The 17,466-nt window shown below is 34.5% G+C and overlaps 2 protein-coding genes across 4 annotated transcripts in view; one reads left to right on the top strand and one right to left on the bottom strand.

Moving 5' to 3' along the window:
- Positions 1-11,316, top strand: part of LOC134692723 (cyclin-D-binding Myb-like transcription factor 1) — a 28,222-nt gene extending 16,906 nt beyond the window's left edge. For all 3 annotated transcript variants that reach the window (XM_063553222.1, XM_063553220.1, XM_063553223.1), the window contains exon 3: positions 7,945-11,316. In XM_063553222.1, the coding sequence (XP_063409292.1) occupies positions 7,945-8,791 (847 nt within the window). In that variant the 3' untranslated portion in view covers positions 8,792-11,316. The remainder of the gene's footprint in view (positions 1-7,944) is intronic.
- A 4,527-nt stretch (positions 11,317-15,843) lies between these two features.
- LOC134692722 (neuralized-like protein 4) overlaps positions 15,844-17,466 on the bottom strand; it is a 41,251-nt gene continuing 39,628 nt past the window's right edge. The window contains exon 27 of the mRNA XM_063553218.1: positions 15,844-17,295. Within this exon, the coding sequence (XP_063409288.1) occupies positions 17,091-17,295 (205 nt within the window). The 3' untranslated portion in view covers positions 15,844-17,090. The remainder of the gene's footprint in view (positions 17,296-17,466) is intronic.

Raw genomic sequence — 17,466 nt, 5'->3', positions numbered from 1 at the left:
TTAACAGTCAAGGGTACACTACATGATGGTTAACAGACAAGTATACACTACATGATAATTAACAGTCAAGGGTACACTACATTATGATTAACAGTCAAGAGTACACTACATGATGATTAACAGACAAGTATACACTTCATGATAATTAACAGTCAAGGGTACACTACATGATGGTTAACAGTCAAGGGAACACTACATGATGATTAACAGTCAAGGGAACACTACATGATGATTAACAGTCAAGGGTACACTACATGATGGTTAACAATCAAGGGTACCCTACATGATAATTAACAATTAAGGGTACCCTACATTATGATTAACAGTCAAGGGAACACTACATGATGATTAACAGTCAAGTATACACTACATGATGATTAACAGTCAAGGGTACCCTACATGATGATTAACAGTCAAGTATACACTACCTGATGATTAACAGTCAAGGGTACCCTAAATAATGATGGTTAACAGTCAAGAGTACTCTACATGATGGTTAACAGTCAAGGGTACTCTACATGATGATTAACAGTCAAGGGTACACTACATGATGGTTAACAATCAAGGGTACACTACATGATAATTAACAATTAAGGGTACCCTACATTATGATTAACAGTCAAGGGTACACTACATGATGATTAACAGTCAAGGGTATGCTACATGATAATTAATAGTCAAGGGTACACTACATGATGATTAACAGTCAAGGGGACACTACATGATAATTAACAGTCAAGGGGACACTACATGATGGTTAACAGTCAAGGGTACTGTACATGATGGTTAACAGTAAAGGGAACACTACCTGATTATTAACAGTCAAGGGTACCCTACATGATGGTTAACAGTCAAGGGTACTCTACATGATGGTTAACAGTCAAGGGAACACTACATGATGATTAACAGTCAAGGGTACACTACATGATGGTTAACAATCAAGGGTACACTACATGATAATTAACAATTAAGGGTACCCTACATTATGATTAACAGTCAAGGGTACACTACATGATGATTAACAGTCAAGGATACGCTACATGATGGTTAACAGACAAGTTTACACTACATGATAATTAACAGTCAAGGGTACACTACATTATGATTAACAGTCAAGTGTACACTACATGATGGTTAACAGACAAGTATACACTTCATGATAATTAACAATCAAGGGTGCACTACATGATGATTAACAGTCAAGGGTATACTACATGATGGTTAACAATCAAGGGTACCCTACATTATGATTAACAGTCAAGGGAACACTACATGATGATTAACAGTCAAGAGTACACTACATGATGGTTAACAGACAAGTATACACTACATGATAATTAACAGTCAAGGGTACACTACATTATGATTAACAGTCAAGAGTACACTACATGATGGTTAACAGACAAGTATACACTTCATGATGATTAACAGTCAAGGGTACACTTCATGATGGTTAAAAATCAAGGGTACCCTACATTATGATTAACAGTCAAGGGAACACTACATGATGATTAACAGTCAAGAGTACACTACATGATGGTTAACAGACAAGTATACACTACATGATAATTTACAGCCAAGGGTACACTACATTATGATTAACAGTCAAGGGAACACTACATGATGATTAACAGTCAAGTATACACTACATGATGATTAACAGTCAAGAGTACCCTACATGATGATTAACAGTCAAGTATACACTACCTGATGATTAACAGTCAAGGGTACCCTAAATAATGATGGTTAACAGTCAAGAGTACTCTACATGATGGTTAACAGTCAAGGGTACACTACATGATAATTAACAATTAAGGGTACCCTACATTATGATTAACAGTCAAGGGTACACTACATGATGATAAACAGTCAAGGGTATGCTACATGATAATTAATAGTCAAGGGTACACTACATGATGATTAACAGTCAAGGGGACACTACATGATAATTAACAGTCAAGGGGACACTACATGATGGTTAACAGTCAAGGGTACTGTACATGATGGTTAACAGTAAAGGGAACACTACCTGATTATTAACAGTCAAGGGTACCCTACATGATGGTTAACAGTCAAGGGTACTCTACATGATGGTTAACAGTCAAGGGAACACTACATGATGATTAACAGTCAAGGGTACACTACATGATGGTTAACAATCAAGGGTACACTACATGATAATTAACAATTAAGGGTACCCTACATTATGATTAACAGTCAAGGGTACACTACATGATGATTAACAGTCAAGGGTACGCTACATGATGGTTAACAGACAAGTTTACACTACATGATAATTAACAGTCAAGGGTACACTACATTATGATTAACAGTCAAGAGTACACTACATGATGGTTAACAGACAAGTATACACTTCATGATGATTAACAGTCAAGGGTATACTACATGATGGTTAACAATCAAGGGTACCCTACATTATGATTAACAGTCAAGAGTACACTACATGATGATTAACAGTCAAGGGTACACTACATGATGATTAACAGTCAAGAGTACACTACATGATGATTAACAGTCAAGGGTACACTACATTATGATTAACAGTCAAGAGTACACTACATGATGGTTAACAGACAAGTATACACTTCATGATGATTAACAGTCAAGGGTATACTACATGATGGTAAACAATCAAGGGTACCCTACATTATGATTAACAGTCAAGGGAACACTACATGATGGTTAACAGACAAGTATACACTACATGATAATTAACAGTCAAGGGAACACTACCTGATGATTAACAGTCAAGGGTACCCTACATGATTATTAACAATTAAGGGTACCCTACATTATGATTAACAGTGAAGGGTACACTACATCATGATTAACAGTCAAGGGAACACTACATGATGATTAACAGTCAACGGTACACTAAATGATGGTTAACAATCAAGGGTACCCTACATTATGATTAAAAGTCAAGGGAACACTACATGATGATTAACAGTCAAGAGTACACTACATGATGGTTAACAGACAAGTATACACTACATGATAAATAACATCCAAGGGTACACTACATTATTATTAACAGTCAAGGGAACACTACATGATGATTAACAGTCAAGGGAACACTACATGATGGTTAACAGTCAAGGTTTCTCTACATGATGGTTAACAGTCAAGGGAACACTACCTGATGATTAACAGTCAAGGGTACCCTACATGATGGTTAACAGTCAAGGGAACACTACATGATGATTAACAGTCAAGGGTACACTACATGATGGTTAACAATCAAGGGTACACTACATGATAATTAACAATTAAGGGTACCCTACATTATGATTAACATGTTAGTCAAGGGTACACTACATGATGATTAACAGTCAAGGGTACGCTACATGATAATTAATAGTCAAGGGTACACTACATGATGATTAACAGTCAAGGGAACACTACATGATAATTAACAGTTAAGGGGACACTACATGATGGTTAACAGTCAAGGGTACTCTACATGATTATTAACAGTCAAGGGTACACTACATTATGATTAACAGTCAAGGGTACACTACATTATGATTAACAGTCAAGGGTACTCTACATGATGGTTAACAGTCAAGGGAACACTACCTGATTATTAACAGTCAAGGGTACCCTACATGATGGTTAACAGTCAAGGGTACTCTACATGATGGTTAACAGTCAAGGGAACACTACATGATGATTAACAGTCAAGGGTACACTACATGATGGTTAACAATCAAGGGTACACTACATGATGGTTAACAATTAAGGGTACCCTACATTATGATTAACAGTCAAGGGTACACTACATGATGATTAGCAGTCAAGGGTACGCTACATGATGGTTAACAGACAAGTATACACTACATGATAATTAACAGTCAAGGGTACACTACATTATGATTAACAGTCAAGAGTACACTACATGATGGTTAACAGACAAGTATACACTTCATGATAATTAACAGTCAAGGGTACACTACATGATGGTTAACAGTCAAGGGAACACTACATGATGATTAACAGTCAAGGGAACACTACATGATGATTAACAGTCAAGGGTACACTACATGATGGTTAACAATCAAGGGTACCCTACATGATAATTAACAATTAAGGGTACCCTACATTATGATTAACAGTCAAGGGAACACTACATGATGATTAACAGTCAAGTATACACTACATGATGATTAACAGTCAAGGGTACCCTACATGATGATTAACAGTCAAGTATACACTACCTGATGGTTAACAGTCAAGGGTACCCTAAATAATGATGGTTAACAGTCAAGAGTACTCTACATGATGGTTAACAGTCAAGGGTACTCTACATGATGATTAACAGTCAAGGGTACACTACATGATGGTTAACAATCAAGGGTACACTACATGATAATTAACAATTAAGGGTACCCTACATTATGATTAACAGTCAAGGGTACACTACATGATGATTAACAGTCAAGGGTACGCTACATGATAATTAATAGTCAAGGGTACACTGCATGATGATTAACAGTCAAGGGAACACTACATGATAATTAACAGTCAAGGGTACACTACATGATGATTAACAGTCAAGGGTACTCTACATGATGGTTAACAGTCAAGGGAACACTACCTGATTATTAACAGTCAAGGGTACCCTACATGATGGTTAACAGTCAAGGGTACTCTACATGATGGTTAACAGTCAAGGGAACACTACATGATTATTAACAGTCAAGGGTACACTACATGATGGTTAACAATCAAGGGTACACTACATGATAATTAACAATCAAGGGTACCCTACATTATGATTAACAGTCAAGGGAACACTACATGATGGTTAACAGACAAGTTTACACTACATGATAATTAACAGTCAAGGGTACACTACATTATGATTAACAGTCAAGGGTACGCTACATGATGGTTAACAGACAAGTTTACACTACATGATAATTAACAGTCAAGGGTACACTACATTATGATTAACAGTCAAGAGTACACTACATGATGGTTAACAGACAAGTTTACACTACATGATAATTAACAATCAAGGGTACCCTACATTATGATTAACAGTCAAGGGTACGCTACATGATGGTTAACAGACAAGTTTACACTACATGATAATTAACAGTCAAGGGTACACTACATTATGATTAACAGTCAAGGGTATACTACATGATGGTTAACAATCAAGGGTACCCTACATTATGATTAACAGTCAAGGGAACACTACATGATAATTAACAATTAAGGGTACCCTACATTATGATTAACAGTCAAGGGAACACTACATGATAATTAACAGTCAAGGGAACACTACATGATGATTAACAGTCAAGAGTACACTACATGATGGTTAACAGACAAGTATACACTACATGATAATTTACAGCCAAGGGTACACTACATTATGATTAACAGTCAAGGGAACACTAGGTGATGATTAACAGTCAAGGGAACACTACCTGATTATTAACAGTCAAGGTTACTCTACATGATGGTTAACAGTCAAGGGAACACTACCTGATGATTAACAGTCAAGGGTACCCTACATGATTATTAACAATTAAGGGTACCCTACATTATGATTAACAGTCAAGGGTACACTACATGATGATTAACAGTCAAGGGAACACTACATGATGATTAACAGTCTACGGTACACTACATGATGGTTAACAATCAAGGGTACCCTACATTATGATTAACAGTCAAGGGAACACTACATGATGATTAACAGTCAAGAGTACACTACATGATGGTTAACAGACAAGTATACACTTCATGATAAATAACATCCAAGGGTACACTACATTATTATTAACAGTCAAGGGAACACTACATGATGATTAACAGTCAAGGGAACACTACATGATGGTTAACAATCAAGGTTTCTCTACATGATGGTTAACAGTCAAGGGAACACTACCTGATGATTAACAGTCAAGGGTACCCTACATGATGGTTAACAGTCAAAGGTACTCTACATGATGGTTAACAGTCAAGGGAACACTACATGATGATTAACAGTCAAGGGTACACTACATGATTGTTAACAATCAAGGGTACACTACATGATAATTAACAATTAAGGGTACCCTACATTATGATTAACATGTTAGTCAAGGGTACACTACATGATGATTAACAGTCAAGGGTACGCTACATGATAATTAATAGTCAAGGGTACACTACATGATGATTAACAGTCAAGGGAACACTACATGATAATTAACAGTCAAGGGGACACTACATGATGGTTAACAGTCAAGGGTACTTTACATGATGATTAACAGTCAAGGGTATACTACATTATGATTAACAGTCAAGGGTACACTACATTATGATTAACAGTCAAGGGTACTCTACATGATGGTTGACAGTCAAGGGAACACTACCTGATTATTAACAGTCAAGGGTACCCTACATGATGGTTAACAGTCAAGGGTACTCTACATGATGGTTAACAGTCAAGGGAACACTACATGATGATTAACAGTCAAGGGTACACTACATGATGGTTAACAATCAAGTGTACACTACATGATGGTTAACAATTAAGGGTACCCTACATTATGATTAACAGTCAAGGGTACACTACATGATGATTAACAGTCAAGGGTACGCTACATGATGGTTAACAGACAAGTATACACTACATGATAATTAACAGTCAAGGGTACACTACATTATGATTAACAGTCAAGAGTACACTACATGATGGTTAACAGACAAGTATACACTTCATGATAATTAACAGTCAAGGGTACACTACATGATGGTTAACAGTCAAGGGAACACTACATGATGATTAACAGTCAAGGGAACACTACATGATGATAAACAGTCAAGGGTAGACTACATGATGGTTAACAATCAAGGGTACCCTACATGATAATTAACAATTAAGGGTACCCTACATTATGATTAACAGTCAAGGGAACACTACATGATGATTAACAGTCAAGTATACACTACATGATGATTAACAGTCAAGGGTACCCTACATGATGATTAACAGTCAAGTATACACTTCATAATGATTAACAGTCAAGGGTACCCTACATGATGATTAACAGTCAAGTATATACACTACTTTATGGTTAAGTCAAGGGTACCCTACATGATGGTTAACAGTCAATGGTACTCTACATGATGATTAACAGTCAAGGGAACACTACATGATGATTAACAGTCAAGGGAACACTACATGACGGTTAACAGTCAAGGGTAAACTACATGATGGTTAACAGTCAAGGGAACACTACATGATGATTAACAGTCAAGGGAACACTACATGATGGTTAACAGTCAAGGGTAAACTACATGATGGTTAACAGTCAAGGGAACACTACATTATGATGAACAGTCAAGGGTACACTACATGATGATAAACAGCCAAATACATGTTAGAATACAGTTTTGATTCAGATCAATTGACAGATTTGTTTTAAGTCGACATGCTTTAGGATTCTTATGGAAGGTCCAAAATTAAAATTAATTAAAAGTTGAAAAAAAATACCGAAAAAGTAGGTGACTGTTACATGCTTTGCCCAGTCTGACTTTTACTGAACATTATATAAATGTCTAGAAGGAATGGTTGTTTTGGAAGCCTTGATTACAATGTAAATCTCAGTCATGTTAACCATCGTTTAGTTTGAAATAAATGACCAGACATTTGAAGGGTATATAGTAACTGATTAATAAATTATACATTTATTCAAATTATGGTCAGTCAATGAAATTCTGATATGACTATTAGTCAATTTATCAAGATGGGATGGAACCCCCTCTTTGCATCCCACCTTGAGAAATTAAAGGTGCTACTTTCTTGAATTAGATAGATCTAAATAGCCAGTATGTTAAATAAAGTAAAATCTTTTCATATATATATACTGGATATAGTTATAATTAAACATTCACTTGTGATATTTTATTTTATATTATTAGGTATGGGAAATGGACTTATGAAGAGAAGGAAAAACTGCTAGAAAATTGGAATTGGTATCTAGAAAAATATGAATCTGCTTTCAAAAACCATTTAGATTTACTAGACAGGAGAAGAAATAAGGATTTGATTACTCTGATGGAATTGACAGATTTCTTTAAGGTTATTGCAAGGTCATTAAATAGAACAACTTGTTCTTGTTACTTGAAACTTCGACGAGATATACATACAATTACTTTGAAACATGGATACTATTCTGAATTAGAAATGAAGAAATTAAAAAAACTGTCAAGAAAATATGAAAACAAATCATGGAAATATCAGTTTATTGCTGACAAAATGGGACGTGACCGCGTGTCAATACAGAACAAATTAATTCATCGGAGTAAAACAGTAAAGAGTGGATCTTGGACTGTGGAAGAAGAGGAAGACTTATTTAAAGCAGTACGAGAAGTAACTGGTTTACAACACTTGAATGAAATAAAACAACTGGTAATTCCTTGGAGGAAAGTAGCAAAGCTAGTACCCACTAGACATGAACAACAATGCAGGCAACATTTCATTCTCTTTAAACGTTTAAAGCATCAAAACATTGATGAGAATGCTAGTTGTTTGAAAAGATGGCAAAAAGAAGAGACACATCGGTTGATAGATATTTTATCCAATGGAGACTATTCTTTTGAAACTGATATTGATTGGAATGAAGTTAATCAATCATTTGTCGATGTCAGTCCATCAGCAATGTACATACAAAAACAGTTCTACATTCTGAAAAGTGGTATACCAGACTTCCATAGAAAATCTTTTTCTGATTTGTTGGAAGAAATTAGTTCTAGTCATAAACACTAATCAAGTTAATAATTAATAGGTCTGGACAATTATACATGCACATGAGTAATTAAAAGATATATTAATTCTGATTTATTTCATAAAGGGTTCATATTTTTTTGGAAAGAAATTTGTTGAAAAAAAAAATAAAGCAACGAATGATATCTATCAGAGAAAATGAAATGTGTTCTGCAACCTGCAGTTGTATCAAGCTGCAGTAAACAAAGCATTTTATTTGTTGTTGGAATGAATGAAATATTAGAAGTTTGAAAAATCTTGATGAGATAAACCCTTATAAAAGAGTTAGATAACAGAAAAACATTAAAATAGTCAAGATCATAATTTAATGAAAATTTCAGAGATTGCATTGTTTTTAAATTTTGGTTTCCAGATCTAGATGTTATCTTTTGAACTTTATGTTGATGACCTTGGTTAAATACACTGACGTTTGAATTGAGAAAAAACCTGTTTGTTTAATTGTCAAAACAGAATTTATTTACCAGCTACTTATGGAATGAAATTTGGGCAAAAATGTTACCTTTAAATTTTTTTTATGTTTTGAATTAATTTTTACCAAATACCACACTTTAATTATGAATATTGTGGGATCCTGCTCTATTTGGCAGGCTATTTCTCATGGGTTTTGCTTTTACAGGCAGTGAATAAGTTTTTCCTTCCAGTATGCCTTCCCATGGAAAAAGTTTTGAATTAGAAATTAAGTCTGTAATTTGATAATGGTCTATTGTACCAACAAGTTTTTTGTTTATTTTAGGTCAAAATGATCAGTTGGTAGATAACTAAACCCCTTTTTAGCTTATCTGGGCAAAACATTTTCATATATATGGGGTATTTAGTTTGTAAAATGTGTCTGGTGATCTGGCAAACCAAACAAGATGGCCACCATGGCTAAAAATAGAACATAAGGTTAAAATAAAGATTTAGGCTTATATCAATGAAACCAAAGTATTTAGATATAGAGCAAATCTGTCATGGGGTAAAATTGTTTATCAGATCAAGATCCATCTGCCCTGAAATTTTCAGATGAAAAGGACAACCCGTTGTTGGGTTGCTGCCCCTGAATTGGTAATTTCAAGGAAATTTGGCTGTTTTTGGTTATTATCTTGAATATTGATAGAGATAAACTGTAAACAGCAATAATGTTTAGCAAAATAAATCTACAAATATGTCAACATGACCAAAATGTTCAGTTGACCCCTTGAGGAGTTATTGCCCTTTACAGTCAATTTTTCAAAAATTTTGATTATCTTTTACAAAAATCTATTCCTCTGAAACTACTAGAATAAATTTAGCCAAACTTGTCCACAATCATCATTAGGGTATCTAGTTTAAGAAATATGTGTGATGACCCTGCCCGTGAAACCAAGTTGGCCTACTTGGCTAAAAATAGTATATAGGTTAAAACACAGTTTTTGGCTCATATCTCTTAAACCAAAGCATTTAAGCAAATTTGATGAGGATAAAGTGTTCATGATCTATCTGCCTTGAAATTTTCAGACCAATCAGGCAACCTGTTGTTTGATTGCTGCCCCTGAATTGGTAATTATTTAGAAAATTTTGCAGCGTTTGGTTATTAAACGGTTGAAAAATATTTTTTTTGGATTGTATAATGGCTTCCAGGCAATGACTTATGTGTAATTGTATGGATCTCTCTGAAATTGTACCACAATGTTCCATATAACAAAGGGGAGGCTGGGATTGAGTTTTGGGTTAATTGCCCAAAGCATGTAAGTTTCTAGTTTCCAGACAATAACTTGTGTTTAAAAGGTATGAATCTCTGAAATTGTACTACAAGATTATAAATTGTAAACAGCAATTATATACAGCAAAATAAGATCTACAAATAAGTCAACATGATCATAATAGTCAATTGATCCTTAAAGGAGTTATTGTCCTTAATAGCCAATTTTTAACAAATTTTGTACATTTTTAATAAATATTTTCCACTGTCACTACTGGGACATGTTCAATATAGATAGAGATAATTGTAAGCAGCAAGAATTTCAGTAAAGTAAGATCTACAAACAAATCACCATGGCCAAAACTCAATTTTGTTATCAATCTATCTGTGTCCTTTGTCTAATATACACATAGACCAAGGTGAGGGACATGAACTCTTGGGAGCCTCTAGTTGTTCTACTCTTATTAAATTTTCTTCATTTTCAACAGTTTGCAAGATATTAGACATTTTTAGTCTTCATCGCCAGTTTGTTGGCGACAGAATCATAAGACACATATTTTGTTGTGGAAGTTCAGGTTTAGTCTGCCATGGAATTGTATGTACATGCATGAACAGGTGTTTACAGTTTGCATTCAAATTCTGTCATAGATTATTATTTTTTTGTTTCCCATAGGAGGGGCATACATGTTACATGTGTTCATTGATATATGTTCAGATTGCAAAAGAAGCACATTTGGTTGTTTGTAAGATTTTATATAGTTTAATACTAATAGCATTGTTCATTTGTTAAGCTTAAAACAGTATGTATCAATAATTATTTTACATTAATAAACTGGTAACACAGAGATATGTCTAGCCTATTAGTCATTTTTATAATGCAAATGTTGAATTAGCAATACTTTAATATATAAAAAAGAAGATATGGTATGATTTCCAATGAGACAGCTATCCACAAAAGAACAAAATGACACAGGCATTAACAACTATAGGTCACTGAACGGCCTTCAACAATGAGCAAAGCCCATACGGCAAAGTCAGCTATAAAAGGCCCCGAGTAGACAATGTAAAACAATTCAAACGAGAAAACTAATTGCCGTATGTGCCTGTCCCAAGTCAGGAGCCTGTAATTCAGTGATTGTCGTTTGTTTATGTGTCACATATTTGTTTATGTTCATTTTTTTACTTAAATAAGGCCGTTAGTTTTCTCGTTTGAATTGTTTTACATTGTACATGTAAGTACCTTTAAGTACATGTATTAAACTAAGCAAAGTTTCAAAGTCAGTAGACAATGAATGAGGGGGTAGGGCCAAATAGTTTTGTCTCCATGGTAATGAGATTACTTTTCTACTTTGGCTAGAGGTATAGGAGGAGGGTTGAGATATCACAAACATGTTTAACCCCGCCGCATTTTTGCGCCTGTCCCAAGTCAAGAGCCTCTGGCCTTTGTTAGTCTTGTATTATTTAAATTTTAGTTTCTTGTGTACAATTTGGAAATTAGTATGGCGTTCATTATCACTGAACTAGTATATATTTGTTTAGGGGCCAGCTGACGGACACCTCCAGGTGCGGGAAATTCTCACTACATTAAATACCTGTTGGTGACCTTCTGCTGTAGTTTTTTCCTACGGTCGGGTTGTTGTCTCTTTGACACATTCCCCATTTCCATTCTCAATTTCAATTCTAATACAACTGCATACCAAATATCATTGGCCTACCACTAGTGGTTCACCATAAACTAGACCTATTAGGGTAATCACAAACTAATAATCTGACCTAAAATTCGATCAATGTTAAGTTCCTGTGATTTGTTTTATTGTGTAAGCAATAGATCAGCTTTATTTGATAGATGGTATGATTGTAAGATGTACATGTCAGTCTAGCTGTTATCACCTGACCTTTAACCTGTTTTAATGGTTCATAAGATTATGTTAAGGTTTTCTGAGGTAATACAAGCAATAAGGCACTACATTTTTGGAATGTGTACACATATATATCTGGCAATTTTTAATCAGAACGAACTATCAACTATGACTGAAGATACAGGGGACATACAGAGCTGAACAATCTCCATGGAAATGGGATACCCCAATGTTATTACAACTGCATACCATTTATCATTGGCCTATCACTAGTGGTTCGCCAGAAACTAGACCTAATCACAAACTAATAAATTGTTGCCCTCCCTTTAGCTGGAAACAGCATACATATGTCTTGCTTTTTGACTCCGTCAATGCAAGACAAAAATTGGTAACAAATTTTCATGTTGGCAACTTCTTCTTCTCCCAGTGTAAGCTTCCTGTGTAAGGAACACCAAGGATAAAATCCAAGTATTGGTTATATTTCCCAGTGTTAGCTTCCTTTGTAAGGAACACCAAGGATAAAATCCAAGTATTGGTTATATTTCCCAGTGTTAGCTTCCTTTGTAAGGAACACCAAGGATAAAATCCAAGTATTGGTTATATTTCCCAGTGTAAGCTTCCTTTGTTATAAGGAACACCAATGATAAAATCCAAGTATTGGTTATATTTCCCAGTGTAAGCTTCCTTTGTAAGGAACACCAATGATAAAATCCAAGTATTGGTTATATTTCCCAGTGTTAGCTTCCTTTGTAAGGAACACCAAGGATAAAATCCAAGTATTGGTTATATTTCCCAGTGTAAGCTTCCTTTGTAAGGAACACCAATGATAAAATCCAAGTATTGGTTATATTTCCCAGTGTTAGCTTCCTTTGTAAGGAACACCAATGATACAATCCAAGTATTGGTTATATTTCCCAGTGTAAGCTTCCTTTGTAAGAAACACCAATGATACAATCCAAGTATTGGTTATATTTCCCAGTGTAAGCTTCCTTTGTAAGAAACACCAATGATAAAATCCAAGTATTGGTTATATTTCCCAGTGTTAGCTTCCTTTGTAAGGAACACCAAGGATAAAATCCAAGTATTGGTTATATTTCCCAGTGTTAGCTTCCTTTGTAAGGAACACCAAGGATAAAATCCAAGTATTGGTTATATTTCCCAGTGTTAGCTTCCTTTGTAAGGAACACCAATGATAAAATCCAAATATTGGTTATATTTCCCAGTGTTAGCTTCCTTTGTAAGGAACACCAATGATAAAATCCAAGTATTGGTTATATTTCCTAGTGTTAGCTTCCTTTGTAAGGAACACCAATGATAAAATCCAAGTATTGGTTATATTTCCCAGTGTAAGCTTCCTTTGTAAGGAACACCAATGATAAAATCCAAATATTGGTTATATTTCCCAGTGTTAGCTTCCTTTGTAAGGAACACCAAGGATACAATCCAAGTATTGGTTATATTTCCCAGTGTTAGCTTCCTTTGTAAGGAACACCAAGGATACAATCCAAGTATTGGTTATATTTCCCAGTGTAAGCTTCCTTTGTAAGGAACACCAAGGATAAAATCCAAGTATTGGTTATATTTCCCAGTGTAAGCTTCCTTTGTAAGGAACACCAAGGATAAAATCCAAGTATTGGTTATATTTCCCAGTGTTAGCTTCCTTTGTAAGGAACACCAAGGATAAAATCCAAGTATTGGTTATATTTCCCAGTGTAAGCTTCCTTTGTAAGGAACACCAAGGATAAAATCCAAGTATTGGTTATATTTCCCAGTGTAAGCTTCCTTTGTAAGGAACACCAAGGATAAAATCCAAGTATTGGTTATATTTCCCAGTGTAAGCTTCCTTTGTAAGGAACACCAAGGATAAAATCCAAGTATTGGTTATATTTCCCAGTGTAAGCTTCCTTTGTAAGGAACACCAAGGATAAAATCCAAGTATTGGTTATATTTCCCAGTGTTAGCTTCCTTTGTAAGGAACACCAAGGATAAAATCCAAGTATTGGTTATATTTCCCAGTGTAAGCTTCCTTTGTAAGGAACACCAAGGATAAAATCCAAGTATTGGTTATATTTCCCAGTGTAAGCTTCCTTTGTAAGGAACACCAAGGATAAAATCCAAGTATTGGTTATATTTCCCAGTGTAAGCTTCCTTTGTAAGGAACACCAATGATACAATCCAAGTATTGGTTATATTTCCCAGTGTAAGCTTCCTTTGTAAGAAACACCAATGATAAAATCCAAGTATTGGTTATATTTCCCAGTGTTAGCTTCCTTTGTAAGGAACACCAAGGATAAAATCCAAGTATTGGTTATATTTCCCAGTGTTAGCTTCCTTTGTAAGGAACACCAAGGATAAAATCCAAGTATTGGTTATATTTCCCAGTGTTAGCTTCCTTTGTAAGGAACACCAAGGATAAAATCCAAGTATTGGTTATATTTCCCAGTGTAAGCTTCCTTTGTAAGGAACACCAAGGATAAAATCCAAGTATTGGTTATATTTCCCAGTGTTAGCTTTCTTTGTAAGGAACACCAATGATAAAATCCAAGTATTGGTTATATTTACATAAGCTTATAAAAGTTATAAATTGGTAAAAGGCAACAAACCACTTAGTCTAGACTTACTACCTGTGTTAGGCAACAAACCACTTAGTCTAGACTTACTACCTGTGTTAGGCAACAAACCACTTAGTCTAGACTTACTACCTGTGTTAGGCAACAAACCACTTAGTCTAGACTTACTACCTGTGTTAGGCAACAAACCACTCAGTCTAGACTTACTACCTGTGTTAGGCAACAAACCACTTAGTCTAGACTTACTACCTGTGTTAGGCAACAAACCACTTAGTCTAGACTTACTACCTGTGTTAGGCAACAAACCACTTAGTCTAGACTTACTACCTGTGTTAGGCAACAAACCACTTAGTCTAGACTTACTACCTGTGTTAGGCAACAAACCACTTAGTCTAGACTTACTACCTGTGTTAGGCAACAAACCACTTAGTCTAGACTTACTACCTGTGTTAGGCAACAAACCACTTAGTCTAGACTTACTACCTGTGTTAAAAGTGTGTAATAACAGAACCAAATAAGTAATAGGCAAATAGACTATTGGTCAAATACTTTCAAAGAAATTGATTTTTGTTAAAGGTATATGGACACCAACAGTAGACCCAACAAGAACTAAGACAGTCTCACATGAACATTTGGGCCAGGAGAGCTAAAGAGAAGAAGGAAGCTTTTTCTCACATTTAATCCTTTCCACTAGGAAAATAATAAAATCACAAAAAATTGAAAAATACTGGGGAAATTCATAACGGAAAGTCCCCAATCAAATGGCAAATTTAAAAGCTCAAACACATCAAATGAATGAATAGCAACTGTCATATTCCTGACTTGGTACAGGCATTTACTTATGTAGAAAATGGTGTATTGAACCTGGTTTTATAGCTTGCTAAACCTCTCACTTGTATGACAGTCTCATTTAATTTGAATGGAAATAAAAGGAAACATGACAAACTTGTTTTCACATTTAATCTTTAAGCAACATATAATTTACACAAACAATTATAACAATAGGAAATAAATTATAGTAAATTTGCCTAAAAAGCCATTATTGAAAATGACAAGCCTCCTTAAATGTTTGAAAGCTACAGATGTAGTTTTGAACCAACATAATACAAAAGATAATGTGTTGGTTTAAAACTCAAAACATAAAACTGATAAGTGGTTTCAGTAAAGTCCTCAGTGTGGTTTTGGTAACCTAATTTTATCTGAAATGTCTATACATTGGAAAATTGCTTGTAACTTAGATTGTTTAGATTTTTTTAGTGTATTTCATGGAATCTAAGAAATATTTAGTCAAGTTCGGTTGAGGACATTAACATATCTGTTGAAATTATCCAGGAATTATTTACCTTTGTCATTTTCTGCTTCTATCACATGATTTGGAATTATTTTAGAGTTATCTACCTTTGTCATTTTTTGTTCTATCACATGACTTGGAATTATTTTGGAGTTCACATTAAAATCAGACCGTTACCTTTCTCATTTGAATTGTTTGTCATTTGTCATTTAAGGCCTTTTATAGTGGACTGACCTATAGTTGTTAATGTTTGTGTCATTTTGGTCTTTTGTGGATAGTTGTCTCATTGGCAATCATACCACATCTTCTTTTTTATATGTGGTCTAAATTTTGTTCATTGTTAAAGGCAATACGTTGACCTATAGTTGTTAACTTCTGTGTCATTTGGACTCTTATTTGGCATAAATGTTAAAAAGTTAAAAAGCATATAGACTATGATTCAAGTTGATTTGACCACAAACCTCTGGTAATATAAACTACCCTAAAGTTTAATGTGATACAGGAAGGGTGGTCAAAATGAGGCACATATGAGGAAACATGATGCCACCAAGTCAATCTTCTTTCAACTCAAATTAAAATACTGTTCCAATTTTTCTGAACTCCACATTCAATCAGATAATGACTTAGATAAATTCTTTTAAAGATATCATAACATTTGATTAACAACACCTGTGTTATGATTGACCTGTTTTTTTAAGGAACATTCTTCATAACACATTTGATTTACAATGATTTTGATGATGGGACTGTTTTTTGAAGGACCAGATGACTCTTTAATGATGGACGTTTTTTTATTGATAATTACATGATGAACTTAACATTAAAAGGATCAGTCTTCATGATGAATTTAAAATGGAATTTACATGATGGACCTTTTACTTTTGATACTATAAAAACATTTTTATTCAATCTTAATTAACAATGACTGTAACATAATTGACCCCCGTTCTTTTGTTGACCATTCTAGTTCATTGTTTTTAAATTTCGGGTCTATTTGTTCATCAAAGCCTAAAGACTGAGGTCCAACTTTATAGGAGCCTGGTTTTAACCACACCTGTAGTCCTATTCTAACACAGTAGGTCTTTTTGGTCTTTGGATCTGTTAATCTGTAAACAAATATTCAAATGGAGTTGTACAATAAAAATATAAAATTATTCCATAAATAATAAAACTTTGATTGAAAGCTCTATCAATAATGTAAATATGTGACTATAGTTGAGAACTATGAAAACCTCCAGATATATATGTATTTTCTTGAGGCAAGTTTGTTTAAATAA

The sequence above is a fragment of the Mytilus trossulus genome, chromosome 12, assembly GCF_036588685.1.
Source record: "Mytilus trossulus isolate FHL-02 chromosome 12, PNRI_Mtr1.1.1.hap1, whole genome shotgun sequence".
NCBI classification, from domain to species: Eukaryota; Metazoa; Mollusca; class Bivalvia; order Mytilida; family Mytilidae; genus Mytilus; species Mytilus trossulus.
The sequence above is the reverse complement of the archived record's forward strand: the minus strand, read 5'-3'. Positions and strand labels throughout refer to the sequence as shown.